The sequence below is a fragment of the Homalodisca vitripennis genome, chromosome 1 (assembly GCF_021130785.1).
Source record: "Homalodisca vitripennis isolate AUS2020 chromosome 1, UT_GWSS_2.1, whole genome shotgun sequence".
NCBI lineage: Eukaryota > Metazoa > Arthropoda > Insecta > Hemiptera > Cicadellidae > Homalodisca > Homalodisca vitripennis.
This window is the reverse complement of record NC_060207.1, coordinates 128,097,208-128,123,600: the sequence shown is the minus strand read 5'-3', so window position 1 is coordinate 128,123,600 and position 26,393 is coordinate 128,097,208. Positions and strand designations below refer to the sequence as shown.

At 33.1% G+C, this 26,393-nt stretch overlaps 1 protein-coding gene across 1 annotated transcript in view; it reads left to right on the top strand.

Moving 5' to 3' along the window:
• The first annotated feature begins 1,207 nt into the window (after positions 1 to 1,207).
• The window catches only part of LOC124371234 (cytosol aminopeptidase-like), a 30,362-nt gene continuing 5,176 nt past the window's right edge, over positions 1,208 to 26,393 (top strand). Inside the window, exons 1-7 of the mRNA XM_046829574.1 lie at positions 1,208 to 1,387; positions 2,596 to 2,773; positions 4,187 to 4,289; positions 14,796 to 14,976; positions 21,294 to 21,440; positions 23,522 to 23,713; positions 24,737 to 24,886. Coding sequence (XP_046685530.1) covers positions 2,736 to 2,773; positions 4,187 to 4,289; positions 14,796 to 14,976; positions 21,294 to 21,440; positions 23,522 to 23,713; positions 24,737 to 24,886 — 811 coding nt within the window. The 5' untranslated portion in view covers positions 1,208 to 1,387; positions 2,596 to 2,735. The remainder of the gene's footprint in view (positions 1,388 to 2,595; positions 2,774 to 4,186; positions 4,290 to 14,795; positions 14,977 to 21,293; positions 21,441 to 23,521; positions 23,714 to 24,736; positions 24,887 to 26,393) is intronic.

The window sequence follows — 26,393 nt, the reverse complement described above, 5'->3', positions numbered from 1 at the left end:
GGAAAACATTCTAGGACATATATTATGATTTTGCTATGGGGTGGGGGGGGGGGGGGGTGGGGGGGGGGGGGGGTGGGGGGGGGGGGGGGTGGGGGGGGGGGGGGGTGGGGGGGGGGGGGGGTGGGGGGGGGGGGGGGTTGCATACATGATAGTTTTTACATTGTCCATATTGATGTAATATGAGAAGTCATTAGTAAACATGACAAACAAGAATGGACCCAAAACTGAACCCTGTGGGACTCCTCTGTTTGCTGGAAATGTTTACAATCTATAAGTACAGCTTTGTTCATTTATAGTTTAATGCAGTTCAAACAATATGTTTGTGTCCTTTAAGATACCTAGCTACCCAATCTCTTGCTTGACCTTGAACTCCCAGTGCTGATAATTTCCTTAGAATCAATTCATGCTCTAAGCAGTCGAAGGCCTTGTAGTCTAATAGAACTGCATACATAATGATTGTCTTCAAGTTGTTCGACGGCATTTTCAACTAAGCTTGTAATGGCACTGATGGTAGATTTTTTTGAGAAAACCATGATTTTTTGTTATGAGTTTATAATGCCCTAGGTGAGTTAGCATTCCCTATGACTTTTTAAAAGATTGGAATCAGTGAGATTGAGCGATAGTTTTCTCCTTTAGTTGTAGAGCCTTTTTTGTGTTTTGGATAAATCTTGGAGAGTTTCAAAGCAGATGGGAACTGACTAAGACTGAATGATTTATTTATTATACTCACAAGTGGTGTGCTATGTCAAAAATATTGGAAAAATAACTTGTTTGCAGCTAACATCACATCTAGAGCAAAACAATTTGTTAAATGACATATAACATGGTTTTAGGTCTGGAAGATCAGTCATAATACTAACCTTCATGGTCAGTCATTGAATCAGTTGACAAATCTCTAAATTGGTTTTAAAATATTCTTAGTAGATAGATACCAATATGTAAAAATAAAGCATTTGATAGCTAAACACACTTAAAACTTATTTTATCAAATTTAGAACAGCCATAAACAGTAGCACATTTTTATTCAATCCCTATGAACGTAATATTACATAAAAAACCGTGTACAGGTATTACAGTGAAAGTGTTAAATTGTTTCTATTATATAGCCAATTTATTTTTAATGCATATTTTTTATAAAAATCCAGAGGTTAAAAATCTCTGAAATAATCATCACAAGGGATGACTTGACTGTTGTTACATTTTATGTTTATTTGTTAAACCACAGAGCAGGACCGGGTTTGAAGAAAGGTAAAGTGAGAGTGTTCCACGACCTGTGCCCTGAATATGGAGCTGTGGCTGTGGTAGGCCTTGGGAAAGCCCGGATTGGGTTACAATGAGCAGGAGGAGATTCATGAAGATAGAGAAAGTGTGCGAATAGCAGCTGCTGGTGAGCCTCTATTAGTTAATATTGTTTAGTAAAAATTTAATGTATGCAAAACACATTTGTCTACAGCTAAAACGTTGCATTGAAATTAACATTTTTGTAACTTCTTGTAATAATGATTGTGTAATTACTAAATAGATTTCTTCTTCTCAGTAACAGCCTAATACTAATTACTTAAGTGACAAAAGATTATTAAATGCACCAGTAATGACAAATATGAAATTGAATCCTACAGTTTACAATTTCTGCAAATGTTGAAAACAATCGACCAAGTCTTCCTGAGGTCGTAGCGATATAAAGGTTGGCCCACCTGTAGAGAGTCTGTGTAGTTATCTTGTGGCAAATAAAAACTTGGGAGGAGAAAATTTCTCAAATAAAAAGTTTTGTTGACCTTTTAATTTTGTATTCCCCTGTATCCCTTTTTGAATTAAAGATGTTATTTGTCAAATTTGTCAAGATACGGCCTCTAATAACAGTTAATCATAATATCCACCAATATATAAAAGCATAAACATTACAGATATAGATATCTTATGTCAGTAATTAGGACTAGTTATAAAATTTGCTTGTGTTGCATTAAGTTCTGTCAGTGCTAATACTAGGTGTCGCTGCCTGATCATGCAGTAATTAGTTGTTTCAGTGAGACTATTGTGTTTGATCTCTAATATTTGTGTTAGTCTCCTACCCTCAAAAGTTAGCTTTCTGTTTCAAAATCTTGGCATAATTTGGAGGCTGGGGGATTTGAGGTTATATGACCACAAAGTTCTGACAATGAGTAGATTTGCACAAGCCATCCTCAATTAGCACTATGTACTACCAGAGAATACTGAGCCAGTAGCTATATTATCTAAGGCATCATTCTTGAGTCTGGATTAGAGATATGACAAGTTCTAAATATAATCTATGACCAGAAAATGTTTTATTAGTACTGTACACCTCATACTGCACCAATTCCTTCCATTGTTTTATAAGTTATTCGCACATACTGTGGCTTATGGGGACATTCAGAATAAGGATAAAGTAACATAAAAATTCTTAAAAATGCAAATCAAACCATTTTTTGAATGGTCCTTTACATTTAGTAACATCTTATTTTGTTGGTATTAACAACTTTCTCGTCCATAATTTAGTCCTTCATTCACCTTTACCAATACCTTCCATCTGTTTGAAAAATGTCCTTTGCAATTCATGTGACTGGTTGAATTGGGCAGCTGGGTGCAGGAGTCTGCAGGATGTGGAAAAGACCGAGATCTGGGTAGAGGGTCTAGGAAATCCTGAGGCTGCAGCAGAAGGAGCAACCCTTGGGCTCTGGCTGTACCAGGAGAACAAGAAACAAGCCAATCAGAAGAAGATGCCACTTGTGCACTGTCTAGAGCTAGGTGAAAATCAGTAAGTCTTTATTATATCAGTCTTTACCATTGCTGGGTGTCTTAGGCAGAAGGCTATTGCAAAATTAGTCTGACTGTGTAGCTCTTTGTACGAGACGTATTTTTTAAAAGTAAATACTGTTTTGTAATCTCACTGCTGCAGTGCTACAGTTGGTGTACCACCCCAGTACCTTCATTGTTGTTGCGCCATAATCCGCAAAAATCGATTGTTTTTACATCTGTTAATGCATACTTCAACTACTATCAATTGAGAATACCACCGATTGTGAAGTATGAGCTGTTATTAGTTTTATTGGTACTAAAGGTGAGAAAGCATTGAAATTCCCTAACAGAAATGTGATGTGTCTGAACTCGAGTGATGGAATGGCATTTAAATGGGTTAGAACTTTGAAAAGATGGCAAAAAAATGTTCATGATAAGAATTGCAGTGGACAACCCTCAATGATCATCTAAGAATTAATGCAGAAAGTTAATGATAAAGGGAAAATTAACAGACATTTCATAATTTCTTCTTTATCAGATAAGTTTCCTCAAGTTTCACATAGTGTTCTCTATGACATTTTTATCAAGAAGCATGTTTTCCTGTATGACAATGCCCGTCCACATGCAATAATACAATCTCAAGATCTCATCACAGCATTTTGCTAGGAACAATTTGATAAAACTCCTTACAGGCCCAATTTAGTACATGTTTGTTACCATTTGTTTTTTCATCAGAAGAAGCATTTTGAAGGTTAGCATTGCACTGACACCAGTAGTGTCAAAATGACGTCGTTTTCAAATCAGCATTCAGTCACTGTTAAATCAGGTGACAATCTTCTATGACGCAGTATTTAAAAGATTGTTTTTGGAAATGATAAGTGCCTAAATATTGATGGCAATTGTGTAGAAAACTAGATAAAAGTGTAAGTTTTCATATCAAAATAAAATTCATACATAAAGTTTGCTTGATTTATTTATACATACATATATATATATATATATATATATATATATATATATATATATATATATATATATATATGGTAATTACTTAAAGAACATGCCTTGTACTGTATATACCTATTCTTAGACATATTTCATAATTTCTGTGTAAGACTAATAAGTATTACAACAGCTATAACATCAATTAAAACAGCTTACTTTTCAAACACATAAATTGTACTAAGTAAATTGTAAGTTAATTTACAATTGAATATAAATCTCTGAATAACAAAAAAATAATGGTTGTCTTCCAATATTTAAAGTCTTAAATTTGAGTAATAGAAACCCTAACACGTAGAAGAAATAAAAAAGTATAAAAAAGATATTAAATAACTTTTATTCTCACAAGTTCCCCTGGTGTTGGCATTATATGAGTATATTTCTCACAATTAAATAAAATTGTATTAATTCAAATTTCACTGTTTTACAGAGATCCTTGGTGCTGTGGTATTGTAAAGGCTGAATCCCAGAATCTTGCCAGACGACTGAGTGATACCCCTGCCAACCTTATGACACCTACCATTTTTGCAAAGGTATAGATCTTTTGGTTATCATACCTACTCTTCTCAGATGCAATAAATACTTGTAAATGTTTACTAAAAGTTTTGAAATGTATAAAGAGTTTTGTGCTACACTTGGTTGGCTACCCATGAACGTTTTGTTTGTTTATTCCAAGACTGGAAAAATAGTGGAAAAACAGTCTCAATATTGCGCCTTGCTTCTGTACACAGGACGCACACAAACACGTACCACTAACAACAGTTTTTTATGAACCAAAACCAATCTATGTTAATATTTGGGTTGTTTTAAGCTTTAAATAATTACAGTAGAGTAGAATCTAGGGTAATTTAATCATGAAGGTATTTTTATTTGAAAGAGGCTATATTTGTAATTTTAATTTAATTATATTTTCCCCACCATTTTGGGGGCTATGGGTGTGCTACTAAAAACTTAACTTGTTCATGATGTAGTTTCTATTTAAGACTGAAATTAATAAGCTGAGTTTTATCATAGTTAAGACGAAGGATGTTAGCTGCAGATCAATCATCCACAGTTGAGATATCAACATTGAAATAGTTGTTAATCAGACAAGAATTTTTATAGTTCAATAAAATTGCTAGGTTGTTAGCAAACATATGTGAACTTACTAAATTATTATTAAAAGAGGCTGGTAGGTCATTAACATAAATTATAAATAATACTGGTCCCATAATTGAGCCTTAAGAGGACTCCTGCCATTACTGTGATATATTGAGAAGAGCTACCATTGAAAGAAACCATTTGATATCACTCACTAATATAGGACTTAAAGAAGTGCAAAAAGACAAGACATTAAAATGATAGTACTTGAGCTTTTGCAATAAGACCATGATTTACAGTATCATATGCTTTTGAAATATCAAAAAACTTTCCTATGACTATGTTCTTATCATCTAAACCATAAATACAGTTATTCACAAATTTTACAATACCGTGTTGTGTTTCCTTCTTGACCTACAATCAAATTGACTATTTTATAACAGTAGGGTGCTTTCAAAATAATTGATTACTTGTCGATTAATTACCACCTCAAATACTTATGAAATAATTGGAATTATAGACACAAGTTGAAAATTCTTATAGTCAGTTCTTGATCCTTTTTTATAGTGGTATATATAACTTTTACTTGTTTGAGGCATCTTGGAAATATACCATTATTATTACAAAGATTCAGAAGGTAACACAATTTAGAATTAAAACCATAGACATCTAAACATGAACTATTGCTAAATGAATCAACTACATCACAAATTTGCTCTACTTTGACCAAATCTATACACAATTTAGACTAGACAATAGACAAACTTCTTTATTTAGCATATTCATCAAGAACAGTAATAGAGTCAGAAATTAGATAAACTTGTTTTGGACAAATAATTTTTGAGTCTGATGATGCATCACATTTGAGAGCGATTGGTGAGTTCCAGTTGAGGCCTCCAGTCTTGGTTCAAGAATTCGTCAACTGTGTAGAAAGGCTGTCCAACAAGCAAGTCATGGAGTGCTTTTTTAAAAGCGTTACCCTGAAGCTCTCTTAATGGTTGTGGTAGATGGTTCCATAGCTTTCGCCCAATGTAGGTCTGTTTCTCCTCGAAAAGTGCTGTGCGGTGTATGGGTAGAGTATAGCTTGTTGCATAACGTGTGTTGTAGTGATGAAGGTCCTTTTCCAGTTTTGATATTCTTCTGGTGTGGATACATGATAACTTCTTGGACGTATAGCGCAGTAACAGTCATTATCTGGAGTGTCTGGAAGGCATGTCTGCAGCTCTGCCTTAGTTCTAAGCCAGCCAAAACTCGGATGGCTTTTTTCTGTGGGGTAAGAACTCTATTAAGGTTTCCAACTGAGGAGCCACCCCAAACCGCAAGTCTTTACCTCATGTGAGTTTCTACTAATGAGTAGTAAGCTGTTTTGGCTGATTCCAAGTTGCTGATGCATTTAATGCGTCGAACAACATATATTCCAGATGCTAATTTTTTGCAGACATTGTTCACTTGCTCAGTCCAGGTTAGGTTTCTGTCCAGAATGACTCCAAGAAATTTTACATGATTTTCAACTGTTACATTGGCGATGCTGGGGAGTAGTGTCTCTTTTCTTACTGAAATTAATTTGTATAGTTTTTTGTGGGTTTATAGCCAGGTAATTTGTTTTACAATAATTCAGAGCCTTGTTTAGAGAGGCTGTAGCAGCTGCACAAACACCTTCTGCAGTGAGATTCCTTATCAGGAGTGTTGTGTCGTCTGCGTACATTACGCATGATGTATTATTATCTTGGGTATGTGTTGGGAAATCATTTATAAATAGAATAAAGAGGACTGGGCCCAGTACAGACCCTTGTGGAACTCCCCGGAGAATAGGAAGTGGTTTTGACTGGTGTGTTTTTGTAATTCCAAGTGTGGTTGTCTGTACCTCAACTACTTGGGTTCGTCCTGACAGGTAACTTTCAAACCATTTGTTTGCTGTGTCTGTGATTCCCAGTAATGCTAGTTTTCTTAAGATGAGGTCATGTCCCAAACAGTCAAATGCCTTACTATAATCGAGAAAAAGTGCGGAGATGTATTGTTCCTTGTCTATTTGGTCAATGATGTCTTCAATTAGGCTGATAATGGCAGAAATGGTAGATTTTCCTTTTGAGAATCCATGTTGGCAGTCGTTGATTAAATTTAGCTTCTTGAGGTGTGTCATAAGTTTGATGAGGACAACTTTTTCAATAATCTTTGAAAATGTTGAAATCAGGGAAATAGGACGATAATTTTGCACATCATTTGTAGATCCTTCTTTGTGCTTCGGGTATACTTTTGACAACTTTAGTGCAGAGGGAAACTGGCCTATTTATATAAATTTTATAAGAAGGCAAAAAATATGTTAAACATTGAACAAAATGATTTAAATGAAAAATATTACTACTACAAAACAGAAAATTAAATTATGAAATATGGTTATGAGAACTTTGAATATGAGTAATGATACTTATGAAAAATGAAATGTTGAATTTAAATGGAAAAGAATGTTATAATAAGCTAATGATTTGTTAATATACATGATGTTCACAAAAGGATGTCACAAACTTCTTTGGGTGATAGTATTCATCATTAATTATTTGGCACTTAAAAATACAAACTGTTATTTTAATTTCCATAGCGTTTTAAACAACAAATGTTGAATGTTTAAATTTAGTTTTCAAGTTTAATATTGTTACTAATAACATAGCTAAGTTTACATTAAATTGATTTTCCGAGTACCACTAACATATAAGAGTATTGGAAAGTAACTGACATTTGGTGATAAATAAAACACACAGCACAACAATACACTCAACCACTCATCAACACAGACTGAGTGCTTCCTGATGTACTAAGACATGGAATTTGTTACACTAGTTCAATTTGGCGTGTTTATAACAGAAGTCAGAATGAAACAATTTTTAATTTGGAATCATTTTGGGAATTCAAAATTTGCAATAAGAAATACCTGGAGAAATGTATAAATTATTATAAAACAAATTGTAAATGGAACAACATCAAATTTGGGAATTGTATCAAATGAGGCGTACACATTGCATACACAAACGTATATGGTCACGTGGAGAGGGGTTAAAATATAAAATTGGACTTTGTTATTAATATTTTTATTAAGTAAAGCAAAAAACTTTCACAGACTTGTTTAAAATAATCAAAGAGCATAAAACCAAAATAAAAAATTTATATTTTGGAAATTCTAAGGTGTACATAATCCACTTAACATTATGAAATCTGACACAAGTTTAAAAACTATCAAGTGGGTTGAAACCAATTCGAAAATATGTTTTAATTCTTAGTCAAAAGACATTCTTTGCAAAAAAATATCTGTGCCAAATAATAACAGTGTAACTTGAGCTATGATGTTAAAAATGCATATAGACAGACAACATAAGTGTTTTTGCTATATTTTTATCGGATATTTTATTTTTGTTTGGATCCAAGGAACAATTGAACAGTATATATATATATATATATATATATATATATATATATATATATATTATCAATCAATTAATCAATCAATCAATATTCTTGTCATTAAACAACATACAACATTGTAATAGACATTGTCAAATAGGAACATAAAAATATACTCTATGCTAAAAATATAAATATAAAGGCCTACAACATAAAACATATAAAATATTAGACTAGAATGGTAGGCTATGTATTGTTAAAACTTAAGGTCACTCATGTCAGCAGTTTCCTAGTCCTCAACACAATAAAAGCAATTTTAGCTTACTTAGTAGGAAAACTACTCTAGATAAGCGAGTACACAAGTTACTTGTGTGATGATGCCAGCCCAATTTACAGTCTAATGTAATTCCTAACAATTTCACAGTCTTATCATCTAAGTTACATAAACTAAATACAATTTCCTCTGATTTACTACTATTTACAGACAATTGATTGGCACAGAACCATAGGTTAGATCTCTCAACCATATAGTTTTTAACAGTACAGTTAGTTTCAGAATTAGCTCTTGAAGTTAACAGTGTCGTGTCATCTGCATATAAAATACATTTATCAGGGATAAAAGCAGGTAGATCATTGACAAATATCACAAACAGAAAAGGGCCTAGGACAGAGCCCTGAGGTACCCCACTTAAAACTCTTAAAACATCAGATTTTTCTTCAGAAATTTTTACAAATTTATATCTATCAGTCAGATATGTCTCCATTAACAATAATTCTTTTCCCTTAATGTTATAAGATTGTAGTTTTTTAATAAGAACATTATAAGGAACAACATCAAAAGCTTTACTTAGGTCTAATAGCACAGCAGATGTTTCTTTTTTGGTCTCAAAACCACTCATTACATGTGATACAACATCTTCCACAGCCTTAATAGTAGAAAGGTTTTTCCTAAACCCATATTGAGATGGGGATAACATTTTGTTGGCTTCAAAATAACACTCTATTTGACTTTTTATTGCACTTTCAATCACCTTAGATATTACAGGAATGAGCGAAATAGGTCGATAGCTATTAGCATCCTGCCTATCACCTTTCTTATAAACTGGTACTGTAACTGTTATTTTTAAACACTTAGGGTATGTACAATAATCATGTAGAACCCAATTAATCAGGAAAGTTAGAGGATCTACTATGCTAGAAACAATCTTTTTTTAGAACAAAATTAGACATACCATAGGCATCCTGAGCTTTAGAATTACTTAAACTATTTACAATTTTATTTACATGATCTACAGTAACTTCTTTCCATTTAATAACATTTGGAGGAGGTGCATTCCATGTTGACAATAATTATATCAACAGGATCAGAGACATTATCATGACTTGTAGGACTGTTAACATTAGGCCTACTTCCTACATTTATAAAATGAGTATTCAAAGCATTGACAGAAATAGGTATAGGCCTATCATACTTATTTGTTGAATTAGACAACCTTCCACACTCAGAGTTAATGATATGCCAAGCTGCTTTACATTTATTTGTAGCATTCATAGTATAGTTTTCATTTGCCTGTTTTCTTGCTATCTTAACTTGAGACCTGTAAATTTGCTTTAACCTCAAGTAACTGATTTTGTAGTTAGGATTAACAAGGGACTTATTGTAATATATTAACATTATTGATCTAATATTTTTCATCTCAACAGTATACCATTTCTTATCTATACTATGAGACATTACTCCAGTTACCGGTACATCATTAGGTAGGCTTAGTTTTAATTGGACAGCAAATATCAAAATAGTATATATATATAGTTCTGAAACTCTGCATAAATAATCGATAACATTTATAACTACAAATGGAAATATATTATTTTATTTTATTATTAATGATAAACATCAATGTATAACAAGTAACAATTCAAGTAGTGGCAGGGCTCTGTAACATATTATTATAAAATAAAAAGTTACAGTTATAACCACTGCAGTCATCATTATTGACATTTGTTCCATTAAAAATAAATATTGCTAACTCATAACTGACTTCAGTCATTAACTTTTTATGTTTCTGTACACCTCACAATGTAGCTGATAATTATTTTTATTAGATTTTGGATTTCTAATAATATTACCACTAAATACTTTACAACTCACAGATTATCTATTTATACAACAGCTAAAGGTTTAGCCCATATGAAGTGATCCATAACATGAAATATTAAGAATAGTAAATAAACCAATCTATACTATTACATAAAAATCTAGTGGTGTCTGTCTGTTAATCACATAAAAGCTACTGGACCAATTCCATTGAAATATTACATGAACATTCTTAGGGTTACAACTGGGCAACTTAAGGCAACTGGTCACAAGAAATTAAAATCAAATGTGGAGTCCCTCAAAGGTCTGTACTTAGGCCTTTGCTTTTCTTGATATGTGTTAATGATCTTCCTAGCTCAGTTACTGCCGCTGATAGTAAATGCAGATGACACTACCTTTTTTAATATTAGTGAGAGCTTAGATGATCTAAAACTTTTGTCAGAGAATACAATGAAAGAAGCTTCCCTTTGGTTTAAATCTAATGGTTTTCTCCTTAATGAGTCAAAAGCTTAAAAAATAGTTTTTAGTTTAAGATTTAATTACAATAATTATTTGGACAATGACTTATTGGACTTTGTAAAATTCTTAGGAATATATATTGATCACCATCTAACCTGGGGACATATTGATTCCTCCCTGAAAAATATTTTCGTACTACCTATTTCGTATACTTTCATTCAATCGTGAGATCTGGCCTGGTCCTATGGAGAAACTGTAGTAAAATAGACAGTATTTTATTGTTGCAAAAACATCTGTTAGAGTAGTAGTCAAGGCTGGTATACAAGACCATTGCAAACCTCTGTTTGTGGAGATGGAACTTCAAACTATTATAATCCTTTATATATTTAATCTTACTTGATATACAAAATGTGACAATAAAGTAATGAGACTGATTTTCTTTGCAAGATGTGGCAACCCTTCAGGCTTGCATAGGCACAATATCTTTAACCTTGATATATAAGCTGCTTCTAGTCCAAGCGGCACATCTAACCATATTTGTTGTTGAATTTTATATTTATTGTAGAATTTCATACCTATTGTTTATTTTTATATATATTGGAGACTTTTGTAGAGTTCTATACATTTTGTTACAAGCTTGTTGCTTTTTACAATTATTATTAATACCTTGTTCTGACTAAATTTAATGCAGCCTGCTAAAAAAAAAACAATAAATAAATAAATAAAAACTAGAAAAGATGTCTCAAACCACTAAGCTTATATAAAGTAGCTGTAAATGCTACTGTTCGAACTCTGTATGATTTTTATTTTATTTAGTTTTTAGAATAGTACATTGTTTTATATACTTTTGACTTGGCCATCTAGCGGCAAATAGACATTGTCAATACTTGTAGAAGTCTTACTGCAATAAACATGATTTGATTTGACTTAACACATTCGGTGCGGCGCGTCGGGTATACCCGTCACGCGTGTCTACTGCCACAGCCTGGCGGCGGGTTTACCCGACGCTTGTCCCCTCCACAGTTACTGGCTCAGTCTGAGCTCAGCTCTTGAGTGAGGAGGTTGTTTTCACTGTCAGGCCCTCAGATATTACTCCTTTGTTCTTTGTGCGCGCCAGTCTCGGCTTCAATTCTGATATCAGTAATTACCTATACTTTATTGTTTACTTTGTATTGTGCTGTGTTTAGTGATAAGTTTGTTTATTATTTTGAGTACTTTGTTCATGAATATGGCGGAAACTTCTGGTAACAATTCAGAAGACAGTGAAAATGAACTTTCAAGCAACGAAGACAGCGCGGAAGAATACAACACCGACTCAGTTGAAGAAGGTACGTTTGATCCAACATGGTCTTCGTAATATTCCTTTTACAGGGGAAAACAAACTTCTTTGGCCAAAACCAACACAAAATAGGCCAGTTGATTGGCTTTGGGTTTTGTTTGACATCATACTAATTGAAAATATAATACAAATTACCAACTTCTATGCCAGGGAACTATTTTTTGGCCCCAACTTGGAACCTAAGTCTCGCATAAATGATTGGAAAGACCTGACAGTAAATGAATTTAAAACTTTTATTGGAATCTTGTTGCACATGGGTACTGTCAGACTGAACAGAATTAAAGATTACTGGAAGACTAATTATCTTTTTGATTTCAAGGTTTTCAGGAACTCAATGAGTCGAGACAGATTTCTTTTGATTTTGAGGTGTTTGCATTTCAATAATAATACTCTAGAAACCACTAACAAGCTGTCTAAAGTAAACCTGCTTATTGACTCATTTAATAATAAAACGTCGCAGGTTTACTCTCCTGGCAAAGATCTCTCTCTAGATGAAGGAATGATATTGTGGAGGGGCAGGCTTAGCTTCAAGCAGTACATAAAAAACAAAAAGCATAAGTATGGGATAAAAATTTATGCTTTGACTGAACCTGATGGCCTTGTTACTAATTTTACAGTTTACAGTGGGAGTGAGGGAATCCTGTCAGGGAAAAGTCATACCTCAAAAGTAGTAAAATATTTGATGACTGGAAAATTGAGCAAGGGACATTCATTATATATGGATAATTATTATAACAGTCCTACACTTGCTTGGGAACTTCTGCAAAAAGATACTTATTGCACTGGAACTCTCAGAAAAGACAGAAAAAAGCACTACCAGACTTGAAAACTATTACACTCAAGAAGGGAGAAAAAGCAGAACGTTATGCGGAGGGGATTATGGTAGGCAAGTGGAAAGATAAAAGAGTTGTCAATTATATATCAACAGAGTTTGAAAACGACATGGGTGAAGCAAGTAACAGGCGTGGACAAATGAAACAAAAACCCATTCCGATAATACACTACAATGCCAAAATGAAGGGTGTTGATCGCAATGATCAACTTTTATCTTACTACCCGTGTGATCACAAGTCCCTGCGCTGGTATAAAAAGGTTTTTGTCCACGTATTGCAGATGTTTGTCACCAATGCCTATCGCCTTTATTGCTTTGCAAATCCTGAAGTGAAAACTTCCTTATACGACTTTAGGTTGAGAATCATTGAGCAACTTCTTCCACCAAAAGACGACATACCTAATGTCCCAGCAAAAAGACAGTGACTGACTGAACATGTCATTTCGAAAATTTCTCAAACTCCTGGTGGAAAATCCAGAGGAAGAAGATGCAGAGTGTGCAGCAGAGAAGGGAAAAGAAAAGAAAGCATGTATTTCTGTTCGCAGTGTCCTGAAGAGCCAGCATTGTGTGTAGTGCGGTGCTTTGACAAGTACCACAAGGAATAAAATTCGAACCTTTTTATAGGGGTAGGTGGGGATGTAAATAGCTCTAACCAACACATGTGTGTTGTAAATAAACATTAACAATAAATATCCTACAGTGTTAACTTAAAAATGTTTGTTCTTTGTCTTATTTTTTGTGTTTAGCTTATAAACTAAGTTCAGTGATTTGATGACGGGTATACCCAACGTTTATGTAATTAACTAATTTTGTTCCCAGAACCTGAAAAATAACTTTTAAAAGTGTTAAAGAAATTAACTTCAATAAGAAAATCTTTGTACTTCATTTTGTTTAACTTAGAACTATTAAAATTATGTTTGTCTCATCTGTGGGCCTGGTGACGGGTTAACCCGACGCCGAATGTGACGTCATTATCAGCACCATAGAATCTTCTCATCTGACTTCTATCAACATTTCTGAGGTCCATGTATGTTAATATAAGAATTTTATGTAAAAAAAATTTTAGGCCCGTACCACTGTTTTACGATTTGGCATGCAGCACTCAACGTGTTAACAGCCTTGTAAATATCCATGAATATATTTGTTTTGTTAAATGTAAAAAGTCAATCTATGTTTTATTTATTATAGTATAATTTAGTTTAATATAATAATAAATATTAGCGAAATTTTACAACCGTGGCAACTGTTGAAAGGCAATCATCAGTAGAGGAAATAAAATTTTTCAGAAAAATATTTATACTAGTCTAAATAATACTGTAGTCTGGATTGCATGATTAAAGTTTATATTAAGCCAGTACAGATCAACCATTTGGCATACTGAATTGTATTTTTATTAATTATTATCACTTGTACTTGTATAACATATATAATGACTGACAAACCCTACCATTTAAGGAAAGACCCAACACCCAGCTAAAAATGAGGTGTGAGTTGAACATGGCTTGGATACAAACCTAGGCAGAGATTTCAATATAACCACCACTAATATGACAACAATTACAGATAAAACTGAGTCGATAATACCTACCACAAATTACTGCCAACCCAAATAACCTCATAAATATACAACTCGAATCACATAATCTAATTAAATATGTAAGCAATGAATATACATGCATAAATAACTCTTTTGTCACTTTTTCTTACAACACCTAACTTTTACGATTTTTATTTTGGTATATAATCCTCCAATTTTCATTATCCTATTTCATTATTTTGTAAAGATTGAATTTGTTACCACTCTTGATGAATATGTGAATAATTTATGATTGGTACAGAATGCTGCTGAAGCACTGACCAGCCATGGAGTAGAAGTTATAGCTCATGACGCCAATTGGGCTCAGGACCATAAAATGGGCTCATTCCTGAGTGTCACCAGAGGCTCTGTGGAACCCCCAGTCTTCCTGGAGATGTCCTATAAGGGTGGAAAGTCTGGGGATAAACCTATTCTTCTAGTCGGTAATGATTCAATCCATTTAATGTTTTGTTATATTAATATATTTTTATGGAGATGTACTGCTGGAAGATCTTTAGGTTCTTCTCACAATTTTGAAATATCATGTTATTATGTGATAGCATAAAAAAATCCAAGTACATTATGTATTGAAAAGATACTCTAGGCCATGTTTCTGTTTTTTCTATTTAGACATCATCACTATGATTATTATCTGTCACAGGTTCTTGCACCGTTGGGTCTGATTTGCTATAGTTTTTTTTATAATACTCTCTCCAGTATTCTTCTCCCATACCTTTTACCCTTTTCACAATATACTTCCCAAGCAACTGTCTTAACTGCTTTATCTTATATTTTTGGTATTGTTCCATTGAAACTAGTTTTTCTCTTTCCTAAGAAGTCGATGGTTGGTTGGTATACGGATGTCTTGGTTTGAACAATGATTGAAAAGTATTAGTGTAAAAATAAAAAGTATGATGTAAGGGAAAAAATAAAAGAATAATTTTTTTCTTGTTTAAATGTTTTTGTATTATTCCTGCTTTAGGGAACTTACTTTCTGGATACACCTCATATCAGTCAATATAGTTTTTAATAATGTAATATATAAATAATTTTAAATTTATATATTAAATAATATTTTTAATAAATTTTATTTATTTGTAATTTCTTAAACACAAATTTAGAATCTTATATAATTACTTGAAGAATTGCTGTACAGATTATAATGGTATCTTATTTATTGGATTTGCGTCATTCCCAAATAACAATAACTATTAAAATATCGTAAACGTTCACGGAAAAATTCAGGTAAATAAAAAATGAAAAAGATTTTTATATAATATTATAGATTGAAAGAGTTCCTTAAATGTAATCAACTGTTCTGTTTAAACATTGTTGTATGACAGCACAATCATATGTTTATTTAATTTATTTAACTACTATAGTTGAATAGATGTAACTTTCGTATTGGAAGCGTGTGGAGAGGCAGCGAGCAGTGGGGAGACTGATGCCGCGGTGTTGCCGCGTTGGTGCGGGCACTTTCTTACCGAACACTGAGAAGAGAACATCAGACGGTACGCGCCAGCGTACTTACCAACAAACAACGCGTCAGTGTGTGTTGTCTTTTGATTGTTTACACTAGTAATCAGAAACGAAATTTCTCTAACTTAACACAAATATGTGCGATATTAATATGTTACCATTATACTATATAATAATCTACAACTACTAAATAATTCGGATATCGTGAAGGACAAATAATTTGGGTACTCTGAAAACCTAATATTGCATTCACAGCACGAATATATTTATTGCACGAAGTTGAATTTTATAAAATACCAAATTATAATTTAATAACTCAATGTTAAACTCAATGTGTAATTTAATAATTATAGAGCTGGAGGTGTGGCGGTTTATACTAACGATTTAATCAACAATGTAAATTGTATCCAATTTGAGTTACAATCGGCAGATGCGTTATTGATATCTTTTGTTTTTTGTAAAGAAAAATTTTATTTACTTGCTGTATATAGGTTTGTGTTTAATGCAGCTGATATTTTCATCGATGAGTTGAGGAACCAATTTAATAAGTCAAATTGTAATTTTAAAAATATGGCAAACTTTTTACTTATTGAAGACATTAATATAAATTTATTGGACAATGTCTGTGCGTCTGTAGATAGTTATAAAACTCTGATGGCTGTAAACGGGTTTGAGAGTTTAATACGGGAGCCAACACGAATTACAGAACAGTCTGAAAGTTGCATCGATCATGCTTATATGAGAGTATCCAGTAAGAACAGGATTATTGTAGACGCGTCTGTGATGCACGCGGACATCACAGACCACTCCATGGTCTGTGTGAGCGTGCAGGTGTGCGGTGCGCGGGGAGAGGGTGGCAAGCCTTTGCTGTCCTCGCCCCGCTACCGCACTGATTACGCTCGGCTCGATCAGCTGTTGGATAGCGCAGACTGGTCTCTTGTCTATAATCAGGCAAATGCGTCTTTGGCATTTGATGAGTTTGTGGGAACTTTACAAAGTTTCTTAATACAAAGTAGAGTGGAATTACGACAGATAAATCAATATAAATTAAAGAAACCGTGGATTACTAATTTTATTTATTCAAAAATTAAGAGAAGGAACCATATTTTTAAACTGGTTAAGAACCACCCAAACAATACCAAATTGAAACTATATTACTTAAAATTTAGAAATAGACTTCATACATACATAAAAGAACAAAAAAAATTTTTATAAACGAAAGTTTGAAAATTGCAATAGAAATTCCAAGGGCACTTGGAAAGTTTTGAAAGAAGTAACTGGTCAAGCTAAACAAATCAAACAGACTATAACACTAGACATAAATCACACATTGATTTCTGATCCATTTTCTGTTGCAAACTATTTTAATGATTACTTTTTAAATATAGTGAGTAAACTAAACTTAAACGATCCTCAATTAAAAAATTTTCCTCTACTGTATTATAAAAATTCCTTTACAAAAGTATACCAAGTAAATTCAATTTTTATTGATTCAGTTCTACCACATGAGCTGGTGAGCGTTATTAAATCACTTAAAAATAATACTTCACCGGGTCTGGATGGAATTAGTTCCTTCACGATTAAGAATATCTATCCCAAAATCATGGATGTCTTGTTGTACATAATTAATTTGAGTTTCAACAGTGGAGTCTTTCCAACGCAGTTAAAAAATGCAGTAGTAATACCAATATTTAAAAAAGGTTCTGATTTGAACAGCAGTAATTATCGTCCTATATCTTTGCTTTCATGCTTCTCAAAGATTTTTGAAAAACTAATGAAACAAAAGTTGTTAAAATTTTTTGAAATGACTGATTTTTTTAGTAATAATCAATTTGGATTTAGATCTGGTATGAATACAGAGAATGCACTGTTGCATTTCATGACAGATGTGAATGATGGTTTGAATGAGGGTAAATGTATTAGTGGTCTTTTCCTCGATATAACAAAAGCTTTTGACACTGTGAATCATAAAATTTTATTGGATAAATTACATCAATGTGGAGTGCGTGGAATTGCATACAAATGGTTTCAGAGTTACTTGGAAGATAGGAAGCAATGTGTAAGAGTTAATTCTGTATTAAGTGACTCTGGAATAATAAAGCAAGGTGTACCCCAAGGATCTGTCCTGGGAGCAATATTATTCATTGTCTACATAAATGACTTATACAATGGTAGTTTACAAGGAAAAATAACTTCTTTTGCTGACGACACAGCTCTCTGCTATTCAGAATCTAGTTGGAACAGTATAAGGTCCAGTATGGAAAATGATTTGGAAGCACTTCAGTGGTGGTTTACTATGAATCACATGCTGCTGAGTGTAGAAAAAACTAAATATATAAATTTCAGCCTCAAAAAAGACATTAACTTCGAAAATCAAGTTTATTACAAATGTGCTAAGTGTCTAGGTGTTCAAACTGTATGTATTGGGAATAGTTGTGCTGTAGTTGATAGAGTAACGCATATAAAGTATTTAGGAATTTTTGTTGATAGCGAGGTTAATTGGAAAATTCACATAAATCATTTAAAAAACAAAATTAATAATATTTTAAGGTATTTTTATTTTCTTAGGAAGTTATGTAATGAAAGAGTTATGCGTATGCTATATTTTTCATTGATACAGAGCAGAATTGATTATGGAATTATCTTTTGGGGCAGTACATACGATACTTATCTGAATGCAATATATGTTCAACAAAAACATGCAGTAAGGTTAATATTAAATAAAGGAAAGACAGTCCATTCGCGTCCGCTTTTTTTGGATTTGAAAATTTTACCATTGAAATATATTTTTGTTTATAAAGTTCTGAAAATTTTCTTTTGCAAGAGTGGTAATATGCCACAAAAAAATATAGAATATAAGCAAAAATTAAGATCCGGGAATCAATTTACAGTTCCTAAACCAAATTCTACATTTTTTACAAGAACATTAAATTTTATAGCACCAAGAATTTTTAACAAATTACCAAGCAATATTAAAGAATTATTGAATATTGACACATTTTTGAAAAGACTTAGAGAGTGGCTGCTAACTTTGGAACACATTGACTTTCTGATTCAAATTCAGCAATAACATTTATGTTTGTATACCATAAATATTTTCCATCTTTTTCGCTTAGATGCTCTTTTACATACAGTAAACTAAAAAAATATATATATATATATATTTTCTATATGACATATTTTCTATTATTTTTGTTTCAATAATTTATCATGCAACAAAGAAAAGAAGCACTGATAGTAAGAAGAAAATTGGCCGAAAAAGTTTAAATAAAATATTCATTCTTTCACAATCTGGACGCTGTAAAACAAGTTTAATGTATTTTTAATATTTGGAACCTCCGAACAGGCCACGTGCCTTGGAGGCCCTAAATTTTCTCTTCTGATCTTTATATAATCTAGTATATTTACAAGTTTTTTTATAACAATATTATATGTAAGGAGACTGAAAAAATTTATGTTAAGTTATTTTTTAAGTTACGTTATGTTATTTTTTAAAAATCTAAAACATGTTCATTTAGTACATATAGTCAGTCTTGGCAAGTATAACTATATTGTTTATGATTTTTAATCATGTAAGTTCTTCATATATTTTATGTATGTTTTTGTGGCAGAAAGAGAAAATAAATACATTTATTTATTATTTATATTTATTATTGCGGGGGCTGTCAAAATACTTCAAACACCGTCAGCATACATTCTGTTGACGTATATTTCCTGTGTTCCTTGGTCAGTTTGCACTCTATATTCGTCAGCAAAATCTTCAAGGTCACTAGTTTCACTGTCACTGTCATCTCCATTCACGTGAATTATCATTTTTTTGTTACGTTGCGTTACATACACATGACCTGTGTATGTATGTATATTTACTTGATTGGGAAAACAAGGCAAAATCAACTATGGCACACAAAAATACTAATACTGAAATAAATTACAATGGTCAAATATACACTCTTTGACATATTTTCTTGATTGTGTGAACAAGGCAAACTCAACATTGGCGTTGGAAATATATCACTCAAACCAAAAGTGCTCATATATATTACAAAGCCTACGAAATTGTGTGCGAAGCCAGGGGTAATTGTTACTATAGAATTCACTTTACAGTTTCTAAAGACACACAAATCCATGTATTTTCTGAAATCATCGCTTGAGTAAGTCATAGGCGTCTTTAAAATTATGAATAACCACGATGCTAGTTAACAGTTTAATTTACAACAAATCAAAGCTGATCACTTCAAACTCAGTACTTTTATAAGTACTTTTTACAAATGATGTTTGTAAAATATGTTTAGAACCATATAAAACATCAACATGTCACATTGGAAGAAATATATCTAATAACCTCTCCAATAATATGAAGAAAATGACTCATGAACTTTCAAATCATTAAAAAAATAATATTTACTTAATCAATATTTTATACAATTGGAAAACTCGTTAAAATTAAATTTTCATAAATATTTTCTGTTTAAATAAAAAAAATTACTACCCATTTTCCAAATTTAATTTGGCCTATAAAAATTCATAACATAGTATTTATTTAATTAGAAAATATATATTATAAAACAAAATTTTAATAAATTAATACCTGGCTATTACAGTAGCTATTTGTAATAAAAAGAAAATAAATTAACACATTCTATTGGTTGAACCTTAAAACGATTAAAATTATTTCAAGAGTATTATGAAACAATAATTAATTATTAACAATTACCGGAATCTTCTTACTGGGGTTACAATTAGATGATGATTGCTTGTCGTGGTTATGTGCATGTATTAACTTTTTACGTATTATCTAGTCATGGTAGTTTATGATTAATCGAGTTGTGTTTGTAGTCTGTTTTATTTGTACTGCTAAGATTTCATTTAAGTTGTAATGTGCTTTGTCCATTATTACCGTTTCATGCTGTGAACCAACAAGAGTATATACTAAGGAATATATTATTACAAATTGATGTTCATGAATGGAGCCATTCCTAAAAATATAAATTAATTGTGACAAAAATGTAGTGTCTTAAAATATTTAAATCCGTTTAGAAATAAGTAGCTGTCCTATTTTTTTAGGATTTAAATAATACTAGTATTGTACTTAAGCAAGGTGAAAAGTTACTTTAATAAGTTTATAGTTTACACAGCTATATACGATCCTTGATGCTTTAGAAATGTTCAGCATAACTTATGTCTGCAATATCAAAAAATATTCTTAGCATTCTTTATCTCACAATTGTACATTTATTGGAAACCGTCTCTGAGTCTATTCACTTATAGTTATTGGTTGAAGGTAAGGGGATCACGTTTGACTCGGGTGGCATCAGTATCAAGCCTGCTGGCAGTATGAGTGACATGAGGGCAGACATGGGGGGAGCTGCCTGTGTAGTAGCAACATTACAAGCTGCTGCCAAACTTAAACTTCCAATCAACATTGTCGGTGAGTGTGATTTGAGCACATTAATAAAAATTGTATTCAAGGGATAAGGTAGAAGCTAGTCTGTTGAGGATCGGCTGTCGTTACTGATGGCCATCTTTATTTTAACCTTATATAAACGGTGTTAAATCTCTGTTAAACACTTTTACACCCATATTTAATTATCATATTATTATGGGAAATGACCCTTTAACCCATTGAGGTAAACATACGTGATGGTTACGTGGTGTTCGGCTGGAACCGAACGTTGTCGTGGTGGCTGGTTATGTGATCAGCATTTAAAATTATACTGTTCACGTAGTTCACCGTATTTCCACTAGATATCATTGATGGTTCTCTTATTAAGTGTTTAGATGCCACTAACAATTAAATAATTTCATTTTCATACTGTGGCTAATCTGTTTTATTTGTCTGTTTTCCTACTGATCAGCTGATAGGTCATCTTATACACTTGTGTTCTCTGACAGAGATTTTAAATTAAGCATTTTGTTTCTTTCAATTTTATATAGCAATGTAGAGGAACAAATGTTTTAAACAATGTTTCAAATTTCATTGCTCTAACATAAACAAAAAAAAGTTATTATTGTATAACTAAACGCTTACATTTTCACTTAAATTAATTGCTGCTACCAGGCCTGCAGAGGCTCATTTAACTACTACCTTAATGGGTTAAAGATTTAATTAATAGGCATCCAAATGCTTTTTATTGTTTTTGATATTTTTAATGGGTATTAAAAAAACTTAAATTGTTTATACTTAATCATTTAAATATTCAAAAGTATAAAATATACAAGATAAAAGTGTTTGGAGATGCATAAATGAGATCTTTAAAGCGACATCTCCCATAATTAATTGTGACCAAAAATAAGGACATAAAAGTATTTGCAGCTTATCTTATAGGGTAAAATTTGAGGTAATTTCACTACGGTTGGTTCTTAATGTTGTCTTAAAGGTAGTTTCTTCTTAGATATTCTGATACTAAATTGTAGAAATTTGCTCTCATATAGAAATGCTTATTTTCATATAATCTGAGCAGAGAAAAATATTGTCTGTTTCTTTATACCTGATGAACAGTTTTTGTTATTATTTACCCTGTTATCATAAGCTCTTAACATAAATGACAGAAAGAAATGGCCTAGTATTGATCCCTGAGGTGCCACAAATAACAATATGTTTTGTTGTGTCTTTGAACCCATGCTCAGCCATGGTTGTCAGCTATAATTGCACAGAACTTATCTTTTGGTTGCCTGGCTACTTTGTCAGTACATGTGAAGATTTCACAATCTGTATGTAGTGTTCAGTTGTTTTTAGGTAAGGTCTATGATATCCTGTCAACATGCATACTTGCTCTATCCTAAATTTATTCTGTTATTTACTGTTTTGCAAAAAATATTACACTTTCGCTTTTCTCCAAGAAAATGTTAATACAAAATTGACGATTGATTGAGTATCAACAGAAAAAATTTATCAAGATCTGAATAAAATAGCTAAGTTAGTGAAACTTTATTACCTCTGTGTTGTTTTTGTACTAGGTTCGTTCACAAAAGTTCCACTGTAGGGACCAGTGTAAACACTAAAACAACCACAATCAAAGGTATAAAGAAGTTAGGTTCATTATAACAAATATTTGGACATGCTGAGTTAACTTTGATCAAGTTATATAATTTTCAAATTTCCTCTAAGTTTTCCATAGTTTTGTAAACATTTCTCAAAAATCTTACTTAAATCAGTTCAATTATGTTATGTCAGTTACATAAAAGTATTCAAATTCACTCTTTAAGTATTTTTAGAATTCAAATTTTGTTTAATAATACATTTTTATAATTCTGTGTTTCTTTGTGACCAACACCCTTAATTTTTTGTGGTGACAGCCAAGATTCTGGGTACTATCAAGTACTTTGTAGCTAAGAGGTAAACCTTCACTGCAGTTCTATACTGAGTGATCTTGACTAGTGTCAGGAGACTACTGTGCCGTAAAGTGTCTGCCACAGTCAAAGTGTTAAGAGCTAAAACATTGGGTATTGATTATTTTACAACCTTAAATGATTAAAAAATATTTGGAGTTTGTTTGAATGTGTGTGCAGGGTTGACGCCTCTCTGTGAGAATATGCCGAGTGGATCAGCCACCAAACCTGGTGATGTTGTGGTGGCCATGAATGGTAAGACTATACAAGTGGACAATACAGATGCAGAGGGCAGGCTGGTGCTTGCAGATGCTCTGTGTTATGCAGCACAGTTCACACCCAAGTTCACCCTTGACATCGCCACCCTCACAGGTACAATACATTGTAGAATTACAGGAGTTACTTTCTTTGTTCTTGTTTTAAGAATATTTTGAGTATATATGATTATTTATATTAAACATTTTGTACAGTGTGTACGTGAATAAAATCATACTTAAATGCATACTTCATACAAGAAGAATCACAGAAAGATTATATATATATATATATATATATATATATATATTTATATTTATTTATCTTGGATACATGTACAAAAGTACAATATCCATTGAATATACACATGTAGGTATTCATAAAGAAGATAAACCTGTATTGAGTACAAGTCCATTTTTTCTTGAAAGTTAAATAAACATAATGTAATCAATGAAAACATGCTCTGTTTGGAGTATGCATCTAATGTTGATTACTATATGTGCATAATATAAGTTCAAACATAAATAAAGTTCAATATACTACTTATGTTGTTTCTGTACAAAATGTAACCAAATCAAAATGAGAGCTTTTTAATGTAAAAATTTTGTGTGCTCTGCCATTAACATGTTCATTGTGAAATTTTCACTGATAGAAGTCATAAAATGCTAAATATATTATGAATATTGTTATAAATTTTACCAAGCATGTCTATGAATGTGTATTGATGATAATCAATCTTGAATTTGGAGATTTAAATCTGCATAACTGTACGTCACAAGTCAAAGGCTACCAGTGGGTCAGCCATATGGTACAACCTCGGGCTATTTTGTCTGTACGTTTACTGGAATGGGCACAAGAAGATTGTCTGCCTACCCTTTCAAATTTTTTGGGTCTCATGCCTGCAGTGTACTTACACAATGTAGAGCACTCACTGCTAATGTCAGGATCATCTTCACTTTCTTATTGTTAAATGTACATCAGTTATTAGAATGTAATGAAGTGTTTTTAACTAAAGATTACTTTTGTATTCTTCTGCTTTTTTCAGAGAGTGCTGGAATGATTAATAATTTCGAGATACACAAAAAGACAAATTATTAACTAAACCGTTAGATGAGTTGTATATGGATGATTGTGATGCAGGGGCCATGAGGATAGCGCTGGGTGAGGCTGCAACAGGGGTGTTCAGCAACTCAACGGCTCTTTGGCACCAGCTGCATCAGGCAGGGGCCCTCACGGGTGACAGAGTTTGGCGGTTTCCTCTCTGGGACCACTACACTAAGCAGATGACAGGTGAGCTACTCTGGTTGTCCATCAGGCCAGGGCCTTCACGGGTGTCAGAGTTTGACGGTTTTCCTTCTAGGACCACTACTCTAAGCAGATGACAGCGACTATGGCCCTTGGGGCTGTTAGAGACTTTTTGGATTTAAATGGGGACTTAAACCCAAAATGATGTATTGGATTTACAAAACCATAATTAAACCAATGGTCAAATATGCTTCCTTAGTGTAGTGGCCGAAAGTAGAACAAACAACAGCTGCTAAAAGGCTACTGAGTCTTCAAAGGCTAGCTTGCTTAAGCATCAAGGGAGCGATGAGCTCCTGCCCAACACTAGCAATTGAAGCGGTCCTGAGATACGCTCCTCTGGGGCAGGAGGTGGTGAGAACAGCTGCTCTAAGTGCAATGAAGCTTCTAAGAACAAAGGTAATAAATGCTACCTCCTTAGAAGGCCACATGAAGATATTGCAAGTATTTCCTGAGGCTGAAATGCTAACCAAAGTGTCAGACTCAATGGTTAAGAAATACTCCTTTGACAACCCATATATGGTCTCTATCGGAAGTAGGGAGAAATGGATTAAAAAGGAGGCCTACCCTACAAAAGGAGTTCTGAAGTTTTACACAGAGGGTTCATGCCTTGACTCTAGGGCAGGATACACAGACCAGGAGTCAACATGGCTGTGCCCCTAGGAAGACATGCCACGGTTTTTCAGGCGGAGGACATGGCAATAGACTCATGTTCCAGAAGACTCATACAAATGAGGACAAAAGGATTAAAATACCTAATACTTTCTGATAGTCAGGCTGCACTGAAGGCACTTGATATCTGTTCGTTTGATTCGAAAGCGGTCTGGGAATGTAAGAATGCTCTAGCAGAGCTGGCAGTGAATAACAGAGTAATACTCGGTTGGGTACTGGGTCATGTAGGTATTCATGGAAATGAAAAAGCAGACATCCTCGCCAAAAAGATAGCGGAATCCACAATGGTGGGGCCTGAGCCAGGTTGCGGGATAGCCTTCTCCAACATTAAAGCTCTGGTCAAAGATTGGGAAAAGAGGATAAAACACAATAATTGGAGTAGAGCCTCGGGATTAAGACTATCCAAAATGTTTATCTCTCCTTATGTTAAAGGGTGGACATCTCTCTTAGATCAGAATAAGGAGGATATAAGACTATTAGGAATGTTGATAGGACATGGCCCCCTAAGGAAACATCTTATGAAGGTAGGCCTTAGCCAGACTAACGAATGTAGACTCTGTGGAGAAGAGGAGGAATCAACAGAGCACATTTAGTTAGATTGTCCTACCATCTTAGAAACTCGGAAAAGATATCTGGGAGTATATCTCCTCCGCCCCAAGGATATCAGAGAGCAGGAGCCCTGAAATCTGATTGGTTTTTGAAAAAGTCTCGGATTTTGAGGACACAAAATTAAAGTAAGGGGGGCGCAAAGGTCCTTTTAGGATTAAGCGCGGGGACAAACTGTCTTTTTCCCTCAGGAAGGAAAAAAAAGCAGATGACAGGT